The sequence below is a fragment of the Python bivittatus genome, unplaced genomic scaffold, assembly GCF_059951505.1.
Source record: "Python bivittatus isolate LINGU-HERP-01145 unplaced genomic scaffold, Pbiv_v1 ctg000610_np1212, whole genome shotgun sequence".
In the NCBI taxonomy this organism is placed as follows: Eukaryota; Metazoa; Chordata; class Lepidosauria; order Squamata; family Pythonidae; genus Python; species Python bivittatus.
Genome location: NW_028277088.1, coordinates 8807931 through 8830502, shown reverse-complemented (window position 1 = coordinate 8830502; position 22572 = coordinate 8807931). Strand labels below are relative to the sequence as shown.

General features: G+C 37.8%; 1 protein-coding gene across 1 annotated transcript in view; it reads left to right on the top strand.

The window, feature by feature from the left end:
* Positions 1-22572, top strand: part of LOC103067064 (protein tyrosine phosphatase receptor type N2) — a 137779-nt gene that overhangs the window by 59597 nt on the left and 55610 nt on the right. The window contains exons 5-6 of the mRNA XM_088150523.1: positions 16603-16750; positions 18903-18976. Coding sequence (XP_088006649.1) covers positions 16603-16750; positions 18903-18976 — 222 coding nt within the window. The remainder of the gene's footprint in view (positions 1-16602; positions 16751-18902; positions 18977-22572) is intronic.

Here is a 22572-nt window from a genome sequence, read left to right as displayed (position 1 = left end):
TCAGCAGGCCAGCCAGGCACCAGGGCAGCTGCATACTAGAGTGCTCAGTCAACACAACATCTGTATCTCCACAAAGCTGAAAGTCTACAGATCTGTGGTTATCTCTTCTCTGCTATATGGGTATGAGTCCTCGATTCTGTACTGAAGGTACATCAAACAACTGGAGAAATTTCACATGCACACTCTCCACTCCATCCTCTGCATTCTTTGGGAAGTCTGTGTCTTCAACCTGGAGCTCTTGGATCACGTGGAGTCCACCAGCATTGAGTACCTGATTATCAGAGCCCAGATGAGGTGGGTGGGACATATAATCAGAATGTCTGATCACCATATGCCTCACCAGTTGCACTATAATATATTGGAGTCTGGGAAGAGATCTCACGGTCAACCACGCAAGCACTACAAAGACACTGTGAAAGAAATTCTGTGCCACTGTGACATCCAGCCAAGGGAAATAGAAGCTGCAGCTGCTGACAGAACCCACTGGCGAGCCCTGTGCTATGAATCCTCCACTGGCTTTGAAGACAGGCGCCACCAAAACTGATAGAAAACCACAAGTGGCGTCACAGAATAACACCCACCATTACTCCAACAATCGACCTCCAGTACCCCCATTGTGCTAGACTCTGTGCTTCCAGACTGGGACTGCAGAGCCACCTCTGTATCCAGAGATGAACTGCACAATGGCATGTCTTCTTCAAACCCAAAGGACTACCATATATACATGTATATATAATCCATTCTAGTACTTGCTAACATTAAAATATGGGATGACTTTGTTAATAATGGATACATAAAATAATTTGTTTCAGAAAGGCTGGCTGCAGTTTGGATATTGGAGGCTGAAATATTTATTCCTGCTCAGCTGTGGAGTTTGTTATATAGTTTGGAACAAGTCATAGAAGCAAAGAACCTGTCTTTTACCAAATCAGATCATTATTTGTATTATTTACTTTACAAGACTTTTAAGCTGCTCCAGTTGAAACCAACTCTGAGTGGCATAGAGTTCCCATCTTTATAACTCAGTTTAAAATAAATAACATAAACAATGTCAATAATAATAACCCAACAATCCATAGGAAAAAAAAATATGTAAAGACAAGGAATGTAACAATCAATGACCAACATTAAAACTCCATTCCTCAATAGAGGGAGCATTTATAATATGCCAGCCCCCAAGCCTTGATGAAACAGCCATATTTTTACAGACTTCTAAAAGCCAGGAGTGAAGGGGATCAAGGGACCATTTGGACAACCAGTCCAAGTAATTTGTCATTAGAGGAGAGATTAACTCTGTCCTCCAAGGATGATAGATAAGACATATCTAGAGGCTGTGAGGATCTGGACAGGGAACAACAGGCTTCAACTGATCTCTGGCAAGACTGAGTGGCTTTGGGTTTTGAGCCCCTCTGGTTCTAGGATTTTACCACCTTTGGTACTAGATTGGGTGGCACTGCCCCAAACAGATCCTGTGCGCAATCTGGGGGTCCTTCTGGACTCACAACTCCTGCTTGAACAGCAGGTGGCAGTTGTGGCTAGGAGAGCCTTTGCACAACTTCGTATTGTGCACCAGTTGCGCCCATTCCTAGGTCAGAGGGACCTAGTCATGGTCACGCATGCCCTGATCACCTCCCGGTTAGACTACTGCAATGCGCTCTACATGGGGCTGCCCTTGAAAAGTATCCAGAAACTTCAGCTTGTGCAAAATGCAGCGGTGCAAGCAGTTATGTGTGTTTCTAATAGAACGCATGTTACACCTTTGCTTCACAAGCTGCATTGGTTACCAATTTGTTTCCAGGTCCAATTCAAGGTGCTGGTGTTGACCTTTAAAGCCCTTCATGGCATGGGGTGGGCTATCTGAGGGACCGCCTCTCCCCAATTTCATCTGCCCATCCTACCAGATCCAGCAGAGAGGGCATGTTATGGGCTCCGTCGCCTAGGGAGCTACATTTGGCAGGCCCCAGGTGGTGGGCCTTTTCTGCTGTGGCACCTGCGCTGTGGAATCTTCTCCCCCCTGAGGTGAGGTTAGCCTCATTATTGTTGAGCTTCTGGAGGTCTCTTAAGACTTGGTTATGCCAGCAGGCCTGGGGACCCCAGGGGATAGGAGAATTAGTGAGGTGGCTCCCTTATTTTTAACATCTTTTTATTCTCTGTTTTATTTTGCTTTTTATATTTTTAATGTGTTTGGTTATTGTTTTTAGCTTTGTTGTACGCCGCCCAGAGTAGCCTGGAGTGAGATGGGCGGCTATATAAATTGGTTTAATAATAATAATTTCAAAAGTGTATGTGCGACCATCTCAGTTTCACTATGTGAACATATACCTAAGTGCTCTGATTAGGGAATATTATTGAATCTTCTCGCCAGTTCCACTGAGGGCAAAGCATCTTAAGCATGCCATGTGAGTGCTCTCTGTGAAGGTGCAGGTAAAAGTATTTGGAGATAGTGAAAGGTGGATACATGAGCTGGGTATAGCAAAGGTGTGAGTTGAGAGATCTGTTACTCTGCAAGTCAGAAATTCTGTTGATCTCACTCCAGATTTTGTGTAAGCCCAACATAGATAGATACTGGGGAGAGAGCCCATAATGTGCCTACAGCAGTTAAGCTTTTCAAAACTAAAGCACTTAGTCTTTTGCTCTGTGGTGCACAGTGGTATGAGTATAAAGATACCATCGCATTAGAAGCAGTTCAGTTCAAATTTTTGACATCCCTGGTTCGAGTTCCTCTGTCACAAATGTACTCCTTCAGTTTAGAGCATGGATGTGTCTCTGTATAGGCCCATATGAGGCTTTGCTGGTTAAAGTACTGTTCAAACCAATCTTTGGGGGGCATATCCCTAGTTCAGCTAGCATTGATAGACATATATAATTCCCCATGGAAGAAACATTGTCTACACCAATTTGTAGTGGCTCTCCATAATTTTACAGAGTGTCTACTGCTTTCAGTGTTCTGGCACGAATCTATGTCCCTTCCCTTTTAATTTAAATTACATTTAATAACATATATTTGTATTTTGCATTTTGCATTTATATTTTGTCTCTGATGTACATATTGGCTGGGTTAAAACATTGTGGTAAGTGATAATATGATTCTGACTTTACATGATGCATGACTAGGGCTTGTAGATGTATCAACACAGCCACTGTGGCTTATTTAACAAATCATGGTTTAATGTGATAGGTGAACCCAACCATTATGAACATGTATGTAAGGAGCCCCAGTGGAGATGAGATTCTCCCAGCTATCCATATGTGTGAAATCCTGATTGCCTCTATGAGACACAGAAAGGTAGACTGGATGAACCATAAGGCCATCTTTGATCTTACATGGTCAGCATTTGCTACCATTTGAAATATGTTCAGTTTTGGCTTTCATGTTAGTTTTTTTTCCCATAGCCTATTCTTGTGCTGCATAATTGTTCTTTCGGGGGTTTGTTTGTTTTTTAATTTCAGCTTTCAGCCACTGGCAAGTGAATTTTTTATTTGATTTTCCTTCAGTATCATGTCTACATTGACCGTGAAGTGGTTTAGATTTCCAGGTGTTAATTCTGCTTTCAGTTGCTTCCTTCACTAATTTTTCTTTACAAACTTCCACCAGTATGAGCTCTTTATTGTGCCTGATACAGTCTTTCAAGTTGCGTTTCTCTTGCACTGTTTCCTTTACTTGGAATAATCCCTTCTATCTGTCCTTTCCTTCTTGCAAAGTAGACAACATTGCTTCTTGGGTAGACAGCATGATTCATGGTCATTAATTTTTTGTTGTTGTTGTTTTCTATCAAGAATGTCTAATTCAGCTTGTCTCCAATCAATTATGCTTGCAATATTTCGAATAACTGCAACAGCCCAAGTGTTATGGTTTTAATTATGTCCCCTGCATTCACTTTGTTTTCAATTTTTTTCAGATTCATTTTATATAATTACAGCTAGTATTCTTTTTAATTTGTTCATATAAGTCAGGAGCTTCATTAATCTTAAGTATTTGTATTTTTCTTCTGGTACCAATAGTCTTATAGCATTGGTATTCATTAGCTGTAAACCATCTCCTTCAACATTTTTGCCTCCTTTAATCACCAACATGCCCATTTGTCTAGACCAAATTGTATTCCTATATTCACACTAAATACTTGGACAGTATTCAATAGAGATTCAAATTCTGCTTGAATAATTTTAACTCATCTCTGGGTTATTTTTGGATCCATCATCATCATCATCAAGAGTAAGCAGCTGGCAAGCACTAAAGAAGTTATCCGTGTTGCCTACCTTGGTCTCCACTTTTATGGCCCCAAATCAACATCTTTATTACCCTTTCTTTAGTTCCCTGGAGAGAGGAGAAGGTAGAATTTAAAGAAACTATATGGAGTTACTTTGTTTTTGTAAGTTATTTCTAGGAGATTTAAAAAATCCTAGCTCATGCTAGGTGAGCTTCTTGTGTGATTTGAACCTGGATTTCCTCACCCTTTCTTAATACTCAGTTGTCTTGCCACATATTTTTGTGCTTGGTGCCACTTTTTTTGCTTTCCTGAGTGACATATGCTAACTTCAAAGAATCATAAAGTTGCATTGCTTGAGAAATGTAGATATGGCTTTCTTTTGAGAAGATCAATATCTTTTTAAGGAAAAATACAGTATTTTATTCTCTAGTCTCATAGTCCTTTGAACTCATAACAGATGGAGGGTGGTATTTCCATCGGCTAATGTATAATTTCAATTCTGGCTATTAAAACAGTTAATGAATGCCAGACACTGATCCTCATATTGCTGGCACTCACAAGAAGAACCTGTTCATTCAATGAAATTGGGGGAACAAATACATCTTAAGCAGGTGCTAGAAGCTTATAAAACTCAGTACCATACTTAAAGACAGATAGAATTTCATAAATAGATTACTTGAATCAAGAATATTCTCTCAAGTTGATACATAGAAATTGATTACATCTTTAAGTGGTGGTGGTTGTTTTGTTATATTTATAATATAATATTTATAAAATATATAATACTTATATTTTAGGCTGCTTGACTCTTTAACGATTCTGGGCAACTTACAGATGAGAAGGAAAACAATACATATAAAAATGATTTTTAATGGCCAAGCAGAAACAATACTATAAAACTGAATGCAGTAAATGTAAGACTTGGTCTGCCATAACAAAAACCCTAAATTTGGCTTGGGCCCAAAGTGGCAGCGAGCAAAATTCAAAACACACATAATAAGTTTACAGTAGGTTGTTCCATTCAACTACCTAACTTTTACACTTTACACTAACGGCATCCCCAGGGTACAGCAGGTTATAATCATCCAATCTTGAGGTATGAGTGCCTGGATTACTGTGGCTAGGGTATAGCTGTCCAGGAACGACCATAGCTGGTGAATCAGGACTGGAAAAAGACACTCTTTGTCAAAAAAACCCACATCTGTCTGTACAGGCACTCCCAGGTCATGTACCTGCTTGTTCATGGGGAATACAACCCCTTCCTAAGCAGGCTGATTCCATAATTCCTGGACAAGGGAGCTGCCCATCCACAGTGCCTCCTCCTTGAGATTTAGCCTAAGCCTGCTAACTGTTCAGTCATGCATGCAGACATTGGTTCAAGTTCTTTTTTTTTTTTTTTCAAAGACTGAAAAAAGATGCCACTGCTCTAAGGAATGGATTCATTAACGATAATGGACCCTTAAATGAGTCTTTTTTTTTTCTGGATAGTGTGGTAGACTGAAAATCAGGCAGATTTGATGCTGTATGTCCAAAACACTTCTTTCAAATCATTTTCAAAGTGGGCCCAGCCTTAATCAATAGCCTATTTCATACCATAGTGAGACTAGGACCCTAACAGAATCACGAAACCCATCACCAAGTCCATCAGATCCCATAAATTTTTTGGAATCTTCTTAAAAGATGCCCATCCTACAGGGAGACAAGGTATGAAATGGTGACAGTGGAGTGATGATAAACTCTTCATTTTCAGCAAACTGAGCTGGGCCAGTAACATGCTCAGACAGCCTCATATATATGGAAACTTAAGAATTTCCAGTCAATCACTGACAGGGCAACTCTTATGTAGATACTGAACCATCTTTGGATTCTCCAATACCAATTTGGAGAACATCTTTCCCAGAACATCCCTAATTCTTCTTTCAATGGTCCAATATCAGATACAAATCTAAATTCTTACCCCACAATGGAAGTGCCTCTCGGGTTTAAGGATTTAAAGGGTTTGACAGTTTAAGATTAGCATACAGGTAGTCCTTGAGTTACAACCATTCGTTCAGCGACCAATCAAAGTTATGGCACCACTGAACAAAAGGTAGTTACACCTGCTCCCCAAAGTTACAGCTGTTGCAGCATCCGCATGGTTACGTGATTAAAATTTGGGTGCTTGGCAACCCACCCACATTTACGACTGCAGGGGCGCTTCAACTCCCCCCCACCTCTGCCCTTCTGGCCACCCTGTGCTCCACTGGCCCTGCCAGTCTGCCAGGCCCTGCCGCCCTGTGCTTGCTGGCCCTGGCACCTCTGCTAGACTTGCCATCTTTGCCATCCTGCACTCACTGGCCCTGCCACCCCTGCCAGCCTTGCCACCCTGTGCTTGCTGGCTCTGCTGGCCTTGCTGTCCCCAGCTGACCTTTGCCATTGTCTTCCTGTCACTGCTGACAAGGCGCACCCTGCCTGGCCCTTCATGAGGCACTATTATCTCTGGGTAATAATTGTTCTGGCCAGTCTTCAGTGGTAAAGATATCTAAATAGTGATCTTCCACTATGATTATGTACATCTTTCTTCATAAATCTACTTTGTTCAGTAGGACTTATTCCTAAAGAAGTTTATTAAGTATTGCAATTGTTCAAGCTTAGAGAAACAAATATCTTCTGCCTCCTAAGCAAGCTAATTTTGCAGTGCAAAATGCTTTGGGCTATTTTATGTTTTAGATTATGCTTCTGGTCTTCATAAAGGTTCTGTTTCATTAGAAACCCATATACTTTAATTGTTATAGCTATCAGTTTGTTTGCATGTCTACTTAGGAAATAACACGGATTTCAAAATGGGCAACTTGCCTTCAGTCAAATCACCTTGATTGGGCTCTGATCCTAAACTCTACATTGCACATGAGAATTGTTTAAATGAAAGTTGTTCAGCTGCTACCTTGTTGTAATGAAATTTCATATCCATAGGTGACCATTGATTATTCAAGAACTCTGTTCAGTACATTTATTTTGTCACTTTCATTTTAGTAATAACAAAATAGACAAAGAAAAATACCTCCCTTTGTTCCAAGGTAGTTTTTTTCTTTTAAGTGTGCATGTTTGAGCATTTTTCATTGTGAAAGGAAAAAAGGTACAAAAGTAAGAAGAATAATTATATTACCTTTTGCTGAAAAATTATTTAAGACAAAGTAATTGTAGGTATGAAATTTCATTACATTATTTGGAATATTTTAAGGCTTGTTAAAATGTGAGACACCTTTATCAAAGTCAAGTTTTTGATGGATTTTGTTCACCAATGATAGCTATTTATTTTTAAATCAGGATTATAACTTGCTTGTGAACACATTTATAAACACATGGTGTATTTACAGGCTTTTTAAAATTATTATTTTAAACTTCCTCTTGTTTCACTGATAGAAAAGGTCTACATAACATTATTCTTTTGAACTGCTAACAATGGTTTCAACAAAATGTAATTTTCAGGTGTTTCACAAGAGCTGCAGAAAAAGTCAAATAAAGCCCTGGGTTATTCCATACCAGATTGTATCCAGCTATTTCATTTGGATTTTACTGAGTACCTTCAGCAGCTGGGAACTGTAAGAAAGGAGATTAACAAAGTGTTTGTCTGAAACACACTGATCCCAGCACATGCTGATTGGATTGTAATAATCCTTTTATATATTATAAAACTCTATTATCAAAACTTTACAAAAAGCCACACCAGCAATAGCCATTGCATCACAAGTATATTAATTTAGGTAAATCGAATACAAGTTGCCACACAGTGTACATATTTCAGTGTATCACTTTCTGGAAGGTGTTATGAATTTCTCTGCGTATAGGTATTAAATTCTCCCAAGGGAAGCTGCTGGCTCTGCTTTTATAGCAAAAGTCTAAATAAAAATGTGCATCCTAAATATTCTGATCTGGTAGATTCTGTTATTGATGTATTTTTGTTTGTTTTGACTGTTAGCGAAAACATAGCCATTTACTATCTTTAGTGAATAAGTAAATGGAGGAAGTAGTTAGTGAGGAGCATTTGATTCTTATTTTTGGGTGCTGCTGTGTGTTTGAAGCTGTCTGTTTAAAAATGTTCCTTTTCATTGTGATCTCTGTGATTCACAAATGTTGATTGTGTATTTGTCTAGAGCCATGTTCAGAACAATTTACATAATTATTTGGCCTTGTCCCCATATTTACTACACAACTAGAGGAAGCTCCCACTGAACCCCTTCAGTTTGTTTTTATCCGCTGTAGCATTAGCATGTTCATCCTTAAGCTGATAGTCCTTTTGCTTTATCAGAATTCTTTAATATTTTTTCTTATTTTCTTTAGTCTTCTCTTCAAAGCTCCTTAGAGCTGTTCATGGGACATCATATCCTTCTGAGCATCTGGCTTTCCACCTTATGTCTCTAAGGGCCCCATTTTACAAGTCCCATTATTATGGGAACAAAATTCAATCCTCAAATGGGCACAAATTGTGCATTTTGCTGTTGATCGAGGATATGCAGTAGGTACTTAAAAGCATCACCAGGTGTTTACTAAACAGGTTTGTCACAATTGGTCTCATTTCCAAGCCGTGTTGTGGGATCAAACTTTAATGGTGGCTGACTCTGAAGTTGTTGTAGTCCCCCTTCTCTAAACCCCCTTTCATGTCACCAAATTTGCCTGGTGGTGCCCTTGTCTCTTCATAGGATTGATCAAATTCACTCTCCATGGAGGATCCCCAGGTCTCTACTGCACTATGATTAGTATTGAGGAAATCGTCCATTAAGGTTCAAAAACCTGTTGTTCCCCAATTCCCTGATTCCAATTCAACAACGTTGAGTTCCTTTCCACAGCAGATTTCTCTAACTCTGTTATGCCAGTCCTGCCATTAATAGAATCCCCAGTTTGTTCTTTGAAGTTCTTACCAGCTCTTCTTTAAGACTAGGAGTTGATCTTGGAAGGGACAATTCAGGACAGATTCCTTTTGAGATCTTCTCCTTTGTATTACCCTATTATGTATTGGAACAATCAAAATCAATATTTCCTCTTTGCCTCAAGATCAGCAGATTCATACTCGGTCACTTCATGCCCAGTTGGTTTCCAAAGACCACCTCTTTCTCTGATTTCATTTGGTTCTGTGCTGTCATGCTGTTCTAGGATGAATCATTGCTCCTTTCAACAACAAGATTTGGCAGTCCCAATTGATGGACCTATACTCCTAAAACAGCCCAAAATGTAGTGAGGCAATATGTTAATGTACATTGTCCTTCCACTCCATGTCTTCTTCAGTTCTGATATGTAATCATGCCTTGAACTGAGCTTGTAGCAGATCATTTTTGAAACCACTGATTCCTATGTATATTCCCATGCCAAATGATCTCACCAGATACTTCAAATCTTCCTGCTATTATAGCATCTTACTTCCAGGTTGATCATAAGAAGTCTTTCCTCACAGATTTTCCAGTTCATAGAGACAATGATAGATACCACTAGAGCCACTTTCCTATGATTCCTATGACCCCATACTCTTCAGGAGCTTGTATGCAAGATTTCCTCCTCAAGAAAAGTCAAAGTCTGTGTCATTCTTCATCATACAGGGGCTACCATTTCAGATGTTTGCTTTGACTGTCTACAGACATGGTACCTTTGTTTTACTTCTTCAGGACATAAAATAATTCTTCTTAGTTTTGCTTTGCATCAAGAAATTCCTCCATAGGAGGCTGATTTCAAAGTTTCAGAGTTTCCTTTCATACTTCCTTTTTTATGTCCTTACCCATGATGCTACCATGTCTTGATGGGAAGCTGAACTCCAAGTCCTCTGCCTCTGAAGTGCCTGGTCCAAACGCAAATCATCAAGGCACACTAATAAACTCAAACTCCTTGCAGTTTGGAAGACACTGAGCTTTCCAAGAATGCCTCCATGACAAGACTGGCCTGGTGATATTGGACAGGTCCATGGTAGTACAGTACATAAATAAGGTAGCAAAAAATTCCTCTTTTTTGCACATTATATTACAGATTTGACATTGATGTGTCTATTACTTCTTAAAGATAAACTGGTATTTGACCAACTGCAATCTTATCACACCTTGATGGCTTTTGGTAGCTATGAATCTACCTGTTTCTCTGTCTCATCAATCAGGAGTACCTCCTTCTTCCAAACTGACTGATCAGTTCTCTATCTAGCCTGCTTTGCAGGTTGGAGGATTCACGTCCATAACTCCTTGAGTTGAAATACTGCAAACTACCTTTGTTTCTTAGAAGCCTTCCACAGAGGCTTCCTGTCCACCGAAATGAAAATCCTTTGAGGGCTTCACCCAGAAACAATGGTTTAATCCCCTGCAAAATCAGCTTCATATTTTAGACTTTCACTGGTATTTGAAACAGCGAGACTCGGCTCTCTCTTCAGTAAACCATGTTCTCCTTTTTTGAGGAAATCCCCTATTCTATTACATCAATGAAGCGTGTCATGAAAGGTTTAGCATCTCTATCCTCTGGTCCCTACTGCTTCAAACCTGGAGCCTCTGCCACCTTTTCTTTAGTTTATTTGCAGTCCCCTTTGAACCAATGACTGCCATCCCAGTTCAGATCTCTTATGGAAGTTAGCCTTTTCAGTAACCATGACATCAGTTCTGGAGAACTGTGTGCCTTATGAAGAGATCGTCCCTTTCTTATTTGTCATAGGGACAGGACAGAGCTTTATCTAAATATTTCATTCTTTCTCAAATTAATCATGCTTTCCAGGTGAATCAAGTTATTATATTGCCCACCTTTTTTCCCAACCCTGCAAAAGATAGATTTTTTATTTCAGTCCAGGATAGAGATGTAAGTTTTGGAAACATTACTTTAGAACTTGTTGCTTACCTTACAGTAATTGTGTGTGAATTCACACAGTCCAACCTCCTGTCCTGCTAGGTCCCAGATGATCTCACTAGATCTGCTATGCAATTGTAGGAACTGAAGAACGTGTGGTAGTTGTCATTAATGTTGATTTGTTACTTGTAAGCTACTTGGAGTCTTCAGAAATGAAGTGCCAAAAAACCAAAGTAATAAACAAAGCACAGGGCTGTGAAGCAGTTCATTAAGTTGTAGAAAATCCTGAATGAGGTTCTACACAGATGCATAGCCCACACATGTAGATCCACAGAAATGCTAAAAAAAACTGCAGTTACAATTAAATAGTTCTTAGTTTGCATTGTTCAAATACTGATTTCATAAGAATTAATAGGTTTCCAGGATACCATTCATTGATTGCCATTATGAATGGTTGTATAAAAGCTCCTGACATACTGATCAGCACATACCATCATAGGCATGTATTGGGTGGCCAAGCATGGTTTGTGGCATAAATGTTGTTAGGTGCAATGCACTGAAAAATGTGGTATAGTCATTATTTTTCTAGACAGTGAGGAAAAAATTGACTGCCAGCGCCTGTGGTGCTTTTTAGAGAACAGATAATTAAAACAATGTGCTGTCATATATAACGTTTCCCTTGATGACCTCCTTGGAAACAGATTTTAATGCTTTTAATGCATTCTGTAAAAGGGTCAAAAGATCTCACAGGGAAGGCAGAAATTGTGAGGAAAGGGAGTGGTTTTTCAGTTTGTACGAATGCATACATTAAATGCTGAAAGGCTACTGACACTTTATACAAAAGTGTTAATTTGCCTCTGGTAGATTAGTTTATCTGGAAGATGCCAGGGATGAGCTAATGGCTCCATTTTAATTTCGTTTAAGAGTTTTTTTAAAAAAGAAGTTTCTACACTGAGATGCATCAAACCCTATAAACTTTGTCATCGCCCCCAACTAAGACAACTGGAATATTATTTAATCCTACAGGAGAAGGGAAGTTTTGCATCATTGGAAGAATATAGCACATAATATACCACATAATAAGTCTATTTGTTTTGGCCACAGTTTGGCAGTTGTAGTTTACTATGATCTCAGCAATTATTATTAACTAAAATAATATTTGACAATATTGGAGCAAGTGGATATTTTCCTGAAGATCTTTTCCTTCTTTCATGAAGGAATAAAGAATGTCTAAGAACTAATAATAGCATGGCCTTGTGGGCTCACTTTCAAAGTCTGCAGTACTATGGAAAATATGAAGGACATTATGACTTGCAAAGAGAGCTAGCTTGCTGTAGTGGTTAAGGGATCAGGCTGGAAACTGGGAGATCATAAGTTTTAATTCTGCCTTGGACACGAAACCCAGATGGGTGACTTTGGGACAGTCCTTCTGTCTCAGCTCTAGGAAAAAGACAAGGGCAAACCATTTCTGAAAATCTTGCCAAGAAAACTGGAAGGACTTATCTAGGCAGTTTCCAGGAATTAAGACTGACTCAAAGGCACACCCACACAAAGAGAAATTATTTGCAAAATGCAGCAACAGTTGCATTATATAAGTTTTTAACTGAATATACTACTTAACAGGCAGTTTAAAATAATTATTTTTTCTATGGCAGTGACTGTGTTGGAATTATTCAAGGGATGCATTGGTATACAAATGTTTATTTGATGAACTTCTTAAGTTATTCAAAAAGTTCAGTTGGTATTTTCCTGATGAGAAAATGTGAAATTGTTTTCTTCTTTTTGACTTGGAATGTAATGGAAAGAAGTAGATTCTTTTTCTTGAGGACTAACAGGAGAAGATGATCATCAGATACAGGTCCTAGCTTTGTTGAAACCTTCAGCATGTCATCACTTAATGGCAACAGTTTTCTTTGCTCATTAGTAAAAGCAGCTGCATCTCAGACAAGCAATAGATTGCAGTTTTCAGCAGAGCTGGGACTGTTGCTACACAGGCTAAAGGTGTGATTTCTTTTTCCTTCTCTTTTCTGGGAGGTGCATGGGCCAGGTAAAGTAAGCTAGGCATCAGTACATTTTCACCTCCATTACTGCTGATAAGAGAAATCTGTTCCAGTCTTTGTCTAAGATTTGAAGAAGTCTTATAAATGTGAATTTCTGCATTAGAAGGAAAATATTTGAACCTTCAGTACCATTTTCTTTGGCAGACAGAATGGAGCCCAATCAATTAGTCCAATGAGGATCCTGTATCCTGAGGCTGATGTTACTCTTATGTAAACCCCAGGCATAACTTTTATTGGCGGTTTGGAGCGCCCATGTAAGGACACTTCCAAGCAGTATCTTTGATTCCGGTACTCTAATGTGGAATCATAACATTTGGGAGTTGAAGCTTGCAGACAGGCATAGTTCACACACAGAGATTTTATGTAAGATCAGCTTTTGATAGTACTGATTTAGAGTGGCTGAAGATATGAGCTGACAGAACTGAACTAGGGAGGCCAAAGGTAAGAACTGTTTTCTACATTCTGAAGTAGCTAATTTGTATGTGTGAACTTAAGTATTGTCATATTTGGTACAGAAAAGCCCTTATCTTGGCAATGTTGCACAGGAAGGGCAATTTTCACCAGGTGAGTCTTCTACTATCAGGACAGTACTAAGATGTATTACCAGATTTATTCAGCTATTGAAAGCACAGACCCAAGGAAGTATTAAGCCTGTTGAATAACCTTCATTGCTGCATAAACAAATGTAGAATTTCAAAGGCATATCCCGGTGTTCTCAGAAGTCTTCGTTTGTAATAAAATTGGATTCTGTACAGATGTAGGAGGCTTACTGGGCCAGTGAAAACCAGATGTACTTTAAATGCTGCCTATCTTGTGTAACTTTTTGTTTTCACAATGGATTATAATCTCTGAAAAGCTTTTTTATTAAGTGTCTCTGCACTTATGTGAGCCAAATGTCATTTATTCTAATGGGATAATCCTTTTACATCAAAATAATGCTGTGCTATAGCACCTTAGAAACACCGAAGACATGTCTATTATTATGGTATTCAAGAACCAGCATTTTTTTCCCTCTTTCCACTGAAACAAATCTTATAATCCAAAATACTTTGATAGCATTAACTCTGCATTTCTATTACACTTCTCTTTTTCTTCAGATGCCTCTATTTTTATCTTGCTTGTTCATAAACCAGCTCAAAATGATAGCATTTTGTCCCAGTGGAAATACATTTGGATTAAGGTTAATGAGAGCCAGCATGCTATAGTGGTTATGGTGTTGGAGTGGTACTGGGAAGATCCAAGCTCAGTGGGTGACTCAATATTAGTCAGTGCCTCTCAGTCCAGCCTACCTCATAGGGCAGTTGAAGGAGAAAATGGGAGGAGAGAATTCTGTATGCTGGAGCTCCCAAACAAAAGGCAGTATATAAATATAACAAGTAAAACTCTCGCCCTGGTTACTTCAGCCTGTCCCACTCGGTCCAGCAGGTTGCAGACCCCACCGGTCAAGGAATTTTGATTGGTGGGGTCTAGGCAGAGGGCCTTTTCTGCTGTGGCTCCCGCCCTATGGAACATCTTGCCTCCCGAGGTCCGGTGTGCCCCCTCCCTCATGGCCTTCAGAAAAGGAGTTAAATCCTGGCTCTGCCAGAAGGCCTGGGGGCCGGATGGGAGCTCACATCTGTGGAGATGGCTGGTGGGGTGATGGGGTTGGTTCCCCCCCCAGCATCTTGAAGGTTTTAGGGCTAAAAATTACAGGGGGGGGGGGGTTTAGGATATTTTTAAGGTATGTTTTTATTTTAATTATTTATGGATTTTAGCCATTGTTGGAGGGATTGGTGTTTTTTCCTTTTTGTTATTGTGAGCCGCCCAGAGTCACCAGTTGGGGGAGATGGGCGGCATACAAGTTTAACAATAAATGAATGAATGAATGAATGAATGAATGAATGAATGAATGAATGAAGTACTCTTATTTTCTTCATTTTCTAATTAAGATAAAATCACAGTTTTATTAAACTAATGGAAAGCAAAAATACAATATTTTCATCAACATCCCTATTTCTGAGAGGAAGGGAATAGTATTGGGTATATAGGTTTCAAACGACAGGTTTGCCTGAAATAAAGGGATCCTCTGTATGAATGTGTGCTAGTCAATTGCCATGTTGGGTCAAACCAGTGGTGTACCCTCACTGGCCAACTAGATATTCAAGAATAAATAAAATAAATTAAAAATAAGTTATTTGTTGTATTGAAATTAATTAATAACAAATAAACATGCCTGACAATATTTATTATAAAAAGGACAAATAAATATTTTAATATTGTTTAGATCCTTTTTGGTACATTTTAAGTAATGTGCATCATATTTCAGTAAAGTATGAGTATTGCTTTTTGTTGTACTTTAAAAAACATATTGGGTTTATTTATTTTATTTATTTATTAACTGAGTAGCCATAGACCAAAGAGGGACTAGGTTTAAGCAAGGCATTTAACAATTCTTCTTTACATTTCTTTTGAGAATATTATGTAATTTGACATAGTGACCATGGATACCAAGCTAAATTCCTTATCTGCTATTTTGGTGCCTCCTTCACTTACAGTCTTTCCTTCTGACTATACAAACCCACGTAGGTACAGACTTCTGGATTGATAGCTACCTTGAATACCTTCTGGGTATAATGGCAGCATGATAGTGATGATGATGATGATGATGATGATGATGATGATGATGATGATAATAATAATGGTGGTGGTGGTGGTGGTGGTGATGACAATGACAACATTGACAACAGCAGCTGGAAGGAAATAGAGCAAATGAGTGATTGAGCCTATAGAAGAATAATAGATAGGCTCAAATAACAAGAAAAGCAGTACCCTGGAGGAATTCTGAATTATGGAGAAGATAGAGTTGTATGGTATAGGAAAAACAGTAGGAGCAGCTGGCGAGAAAGTTGAGAGCTGGAGCAACGGAGAAGATTAAAAATGCAACAGTTCTTTTCCCTCCCTAAGTATTGCCTCTTTATCTAATCGGCCTAGCTCTTTGCTTTGCTTTCTGTTATTTTCCTCTTTATTTTCCTCTTTATTTTTCTTTTCCTTAATTTTTCTTTTGCTCCTTGTTCAACTTTTCTATTAGTTCTTCTGCTGCCTTGCTTTTAACCTTTGCCTGCCTGCCTGCCTGCCTGCCTGCCAGATTCTCTTCTCCTTTCCCCTCCATACACCCCACTTCTTAAATAGATTGTTTGCATCTGAAGTTCACTGGTGTATCTTCTGGTATCAGTACTGTGACAGCACCAGTGATATATCTCATTATTTCAACTGTGCCCATTGGCCCAATTCTTCATATAAAAGTCTATATTTGTTGCTAATTTTCAGGAAACTCAAGTCTGCTCGGTACCTGGTCATGCAATAACATTTATATATTTGTTCATTTATTTATTGTATTGCTGTCCTCACTCCTGGTCAAATCAGCCAACAGCAGCTGCAACTAGTCAAGTAGTTCTTTGCATTCAAGTCAAAGTGCCTTAATACTTTACAGTTCATTCACATGTTGATTGAAATAGCATAGCATTGCATGTGTTAAGCGTGCTACTTCTGATTAAACTTCTTAATTTCAGGCCTACATGGAAGACCATTTGAAAAACAAGAATCGTCTAGAGAAAGAATGGGAAGCACTTTGTGCATATCAAGCTGAGCCTAATGCAACTACCATTGCACATAAGGAAGAAAATGTCCAGAAAAATCGCTCTCAAGTTGTAGTAGCATGTATGTATAGTTTAAACTAAGTGATTTACTTGCTGCTTTCCTCTTTATCTACTATTGAATGTTTTTGTCATCTGTGTGGGACAGGTAAAGAAATGAATTAGTCACTCCATACTAGAGTAACTTAACAATTGATATTTTCTTAATATGTTACAGTACATTGCCATGAGCTTCACATCTTTTACATTGGGTGCAACTTACAAAATACATTTTTGTTTTTCACTATTTTGATTATAGCAAGTAATGTTTTGTGCAGCTTTGTGTAAAGGCATTCATTCCATTATGGTATGCAAATTTATGTTGGCCATTCATCTTTGGAGATGCAGTACTTGCACCTACCAGAAAAAATATCTAATTCTTTCAGCTTGCAATTAGAACTGCTTAGACATCTTATACTCATTTAGAGTAAATAAATTGCTGTTGGCTTTCACAGATAAGCTTACAAAGCTTCTATTCTCTGTTCTGGGTTAATAAGAAAGCACAGCCATCTAGGTATAGACATTTCTAGAAAGCTTTTTATGTCTAAAAGCACCATATCTCGCTTCCAAATAGGTAACGGTGATTCCATTAGCTGCATGACACTTTCTCTGCTGTATGTCAGACTACTGAATACTGAATCTTAAAATATAAAAAGTGCTGTATTTTACAATAGTGCAGATTAACTATGGTATTGGGGTAGACATTTTTTAAAATTCTAAATTTCATTGCTTACAATAGTCGCTTAAGTACTGGTTTAAGAGAAAATATAGAAGGATGGTATAGGCAGGACTGTTAATGATTTTATTAACAGTCACTCTGGAGTTGGGTAGTGCCAGAATCAAATCAATTAATTAATACATTCTGAATTTGAAACATAGTCTGATCAGTGAAGAGAATATTTGGTTTTTAGTGATACCAATAGAAGAGAATATATGTAGCTCAGGGTTGAACTGTGGAGTCCCTGGGGTTCTCTGAGCTTGGTTGTTTTCTTGCAAACGTTTCGTTACCCGGCTAGGTAAGATCTTCAGTGCTAGAATGGAGTGGGGTTTACTCTCTGTTTATATTCAGTGGCTTGTCTTGCCAGTGTTGGTGGGGAACTGGCAGGACAAGCCACTGTATATAAACAGAGAGCAAACCCCACTCCATTGTAGCACTGAAGATGTCACCTAGTCGGGTAATGAAACTCTGCAAGAAAACATCCAAGCTCAGAGAACTCCAAGGACTCCACGGTTTTTAGTGAATTTGATACACTTCTGATCAAGAGAGAGATGTTATTATAAAGGAATAACAGCTACATTAGGACTAGGGAATCTTTGGCTTCCTAGATGTTCCTAATGTACAGCAACTCCAGACAGCATAGCTAATGATAAGGATTTTTTTTAATGGTTACTTAGCAACATCAGGAAAGTCAGAGATGTGATGTAGATGCCTGGGGAAATAGATCCCAAGTTTTTAGCATGTGTTTACATGGAGAATTTACCAAAATGGTCTGTTTCAATTTTTCTGATTGTCATGAAACATGTATGGTCTTTCTTCAACATTACAGTGATGCTGTCAGATAGCTCCATTCAACGAGTAATGCTGGCATATAGATCAACTACAGCACACTGTTCTTATTTCTTCTAAATAGTTGTTCAGTGTAGCTTGAAATACCAAAATAGGAATATAAGATATTCTAGTGGTCTAGTTTTTAAGATATTGAATTAGGATGGAGGAAACCTGGTTTTAAGTCAGCGGAGTGACTTGGGGCCAATAATTTTCTTTCTGCCCAGCATACCTTGCAGGGTTATTGTTGCAGGAATAAAATGAAGGGAGATCCTCATTTACCTCTGTCCTGGAGAAAAAGTGGGAATAAACAAGAGAAGGAAGGAAATAAGTCAGCTCTTCGGAGCAGATGAATTGGTATAATACTCCAGTATGGTGTTTTTATTTTTGTTTTTGTTTTAACAGCAACTCCAGAACAAGAATGTTGTGTTTCAGGATTCACTATCTAAAATAGTCATAGAGAGTATGTTTAAAAGCAAGTATGCTGAAACTCAAGTACATGATATTTCTCTCCTCAAGTTAAAAATATTTTTCTGAGTTCAGCCTTTGAAATATCTATATTAATATGCATATTTTAATATATACATATATGCACACATTATAAATAAATATATATATTTGTGGGGGGAAGATGATCATTGCAGGATATGTTTGAAAGCTGAAAACAGCCATGACAACTCAGACTACATCAACGCAAGTCCAATTGTAAGTATGAAAAAATAAACTTACTTCTTATGAACTGTGAACTAAGATTGATTTTTTAATCCAGTTAATTAATTAATTACTTGTATAAAAGTAGAAGTTTTATTTTGATGGAGATTATGGTTGCAGTCTCTGGTATCTGCATATACATTGATATAATCATGTTTGTAGGAATTATTTATTTACTAAAGAAAATATTTATATGCTAATTTTATTCCCAAATTCTGAAGGCTACAGTTGCACAAAAACTCCTAAACCTATTTATATAATTTGGCAAGTCCCCTTCAGAAAGTGCAAATAGCTTGCAAAGTTCATTGAGCTCTAGCAATTAGGAAAAAAAAGGATTTAAGGTGCCTAGCACAAAGACTCTTATACCTACTTATCTGAAATGAGCCAGATTTTATCCTCTCGATCTTCTATGCTTGGAAACATTAATACTAGTTAGTGGGAGACATGAGTTAGGGTTTAGCTGCAAAACATGTCTGCTAGTCTCCATATTGGTTGGAAGTGAACTGGGCTGTTTTCACATTGCCACACAAGGTCCAAACTAAATTTTGGAATGAGTGCATATCCCATGCAGTTTCATTTATGTTCTTCCTATGATTTTGACTGCAAGTTTGCTATTTAGTTGCCTAAATATTCCTGGTAAGAGTTATACATAACAAATGTTCTTCAGAGTTCCCACGAGTTGAAATATGCATTAGTCTAACAGTGTTACCATGTACAAGTTTAGATAAATGAAGTGCTTTCAGCAGGGAGCACATACTTAACCAGCACTCTTCAGTAGGTTTCTGTAGCATTTGCCATAGTTTGGGACAACATGATTTTCCCCATAACTGATTTTTCTCAATTGACAGAGTGTTGTTAGGAAACATAGATCAGGTTAAAAAAGATAAAGTCTCCCTTGAATTGAGTTTGACTCCTGGTAAGTACATGGACATATCTACACAGTTTTCTTGGAAATTATTCAGAATTAACTTGCCCCAGATTTTTTCTGGGTTTTGGTTTGTTTTTTTGATTTTCTATTCAGCTACAGCCCTAAGAATGCTAGCTTTTTTTGAGATCAGGCAAAGTAACATTGCTACATGCTACCAACTGCTATGGACACCAGAAACATTTATTATCCAACTTCTAAATCCCCATAAGCAGAGTAACAGCTGTATATTTATTCAGGTGTAAACATTATTGCATAGAAAAGCCCTGCTAAATCAGGCTGGAAGTGAACTGCCTCAGAATGAAAATGCCAGTTCATGTATCATTGCTGGGAATGACTTCAGTCTTTCCCTTGTATCTCAGCCAATTTTCTGTAGCCATTATAATATCTAACAAACTAAATTCTGAATAAAATTGTGGCTTCATTTTGATTCAAAATGCATGAGTCATAGAAGCAATCTCTTGTTACTTGCAAGTTCTTTCCAATAACAAAATAGGGTCTGCAGCAAACACTAAGCTCTATAAATATATTTAAATTCTAGTTCAACTGTATGGCATTAAATTATGCTTTCATTGGATGGAATAAATTGCTGTTCAGTATGAGGCATGTTTGATGTTTTATCTTGCCTCCATTTTTAAAATCTGTTTTAAATGTTTTTTGAGGAGGTAGTGTTGTTTTGTAAGCAAGTTCTACAGATAAGTTATTAATTTCACATCTCATTTGAGTGAATGAATGAATGAAAGTGTGGGTGTGGGTGTGTTTTTGCAAAATTTAACCCAAATCTAATCTACACTGGGTGAAAGTAGCTGGTACAGTATAGCAGATAAGTGAATCTTTAGCTGAGATTTGAAATCCCAGTGATTAGATTTTTTTTTCACTGTTAAAAAAAAATCTGTCAATATGTTTTAAAATTGGCATTCAGTTTTAAAGATTTCCAATAATTATCATGCCAGTAAAACAGTGATTTGTTATATTTGGTCCTTGTAATACTTAGATATCCCAAACAGAGAATTAATACTAAAGCTAGAAACTATGAATTGGAGTAGGAAGTTTTATTTCAGAGTGCAAGATGCCTGAGAACATCAGAATGGAACATGAAGCAATTACATCTAGGCTTTGGAAAGGAAGGTTTCCATGGGTGTGCTTATAGCTGTGTTATTTTCCAGCTTCAGGGTCAGTGGTCTAGCATCCAGCTGGGGCTCACTCAATCTTGGTTTGAGTTTAAATGAGTAAAGCTGTATATGGGAGGTAGCAGGGGAGGGGGACAGGGCTTCTTTACACTAGAGAATGACTTGGCCACCTGCCCACATGTCTCTCTATCAGAGCTGCTTACCAGCTCCCTCTTAGTGCACACACAGATGCACGCATACTTGCCCATGCTTTTCAATATATTTATAATATCCAGACTTTTTGCACTCAGAACATGAAGTTCTGCAAAACCATCCAATCACATAACTTGATTCTTTAAACATTCTAATGTAAGAACTGGATAGAAAGGATGCTTAGAAATTCCTTGGAATAAAATAAAGCTGGAAGCCTTATTTCGTGTTTTCTGAAATAACATAAAATACTATGGTAATAACTTTTCTGCCAGCAGCTGAATAAAAAGCTTGCAATTACAGCACAAGGAAACCCTGACTGTGCAGTATAAAACCGTGATAATTACATCTGTCATATTTGTAGTTAGTACTCATTAAATTTCAGAGAAATCATCCAGTAGTAAATAATGTGCAATCTTTGCTTTTAAGTCAGAGGTCATGAAAATAAATGGGAATTCTGTTTTTTTTTCCTAGGGTGTTGGAGAGGGAAAGGGAAGAACACCAACTACTTTAAAAAATAAACACTACCCCTCAGTTTGCTTGCTGTTGATGCAGCCAGACTGAGAAAGTGAATAGCATGACTTTTTTTTCAAGCACAGCATACTTTGTTTTAATATTGAGATACATCCTGAGGATTATCATGTCAATATAACTAAAATATGCTATAATCATATGCAGAGGGTATATTTCCAGAGTGTATGAATTAATGGCATCACTTACCCCCGTATTTAAAAATAGAAATGAAAATAATTGATCTTTATTGTGAATTGTAAGAAAAATGGTTTTCTCTCTCTAATTCCTCTCTTCTAAATTCCTTCCTTTAAGAACCTTAATGAAATGAAATAAACCATTTTTTTCTATTTTCTATGTCCCTTTTATTTTAAATGAAAGAATGCAGGTTCTGGTAACATTTCCTTTATATCCTGTATGATTGTATTATGTTTTAGGTTTAGTTTTACTTTTAGAGGGCTAAAACCATGTGTGATATATAGTAACATGAACATGGAACCAAGACTACATCTGGGATTGCCAGTTATGCTGACCAGGGTCAATTTGAAAAATAGCCTTTATGAATTTATGTAAATTACACAGAGAACATTCTTGGAATAAATATATGTACTTTAAGTTAGTATAAATGGGAAAACTTACACACATACATGCACATGTATAACTAGTGTTTTGCTACAGAATTGTCCAAAACTAAATAATTAAATGGAAGAAGACTGAATCTAAGAGCAGTATAATAACTAGAGAAGGGAAACAAAGGTCCTAAAGTGGTATGAAAGTGGTTTGAATCGAGTTGAATGGTAAAGAAAGGACATGTTTGTTTGGATAGGGTATATTTT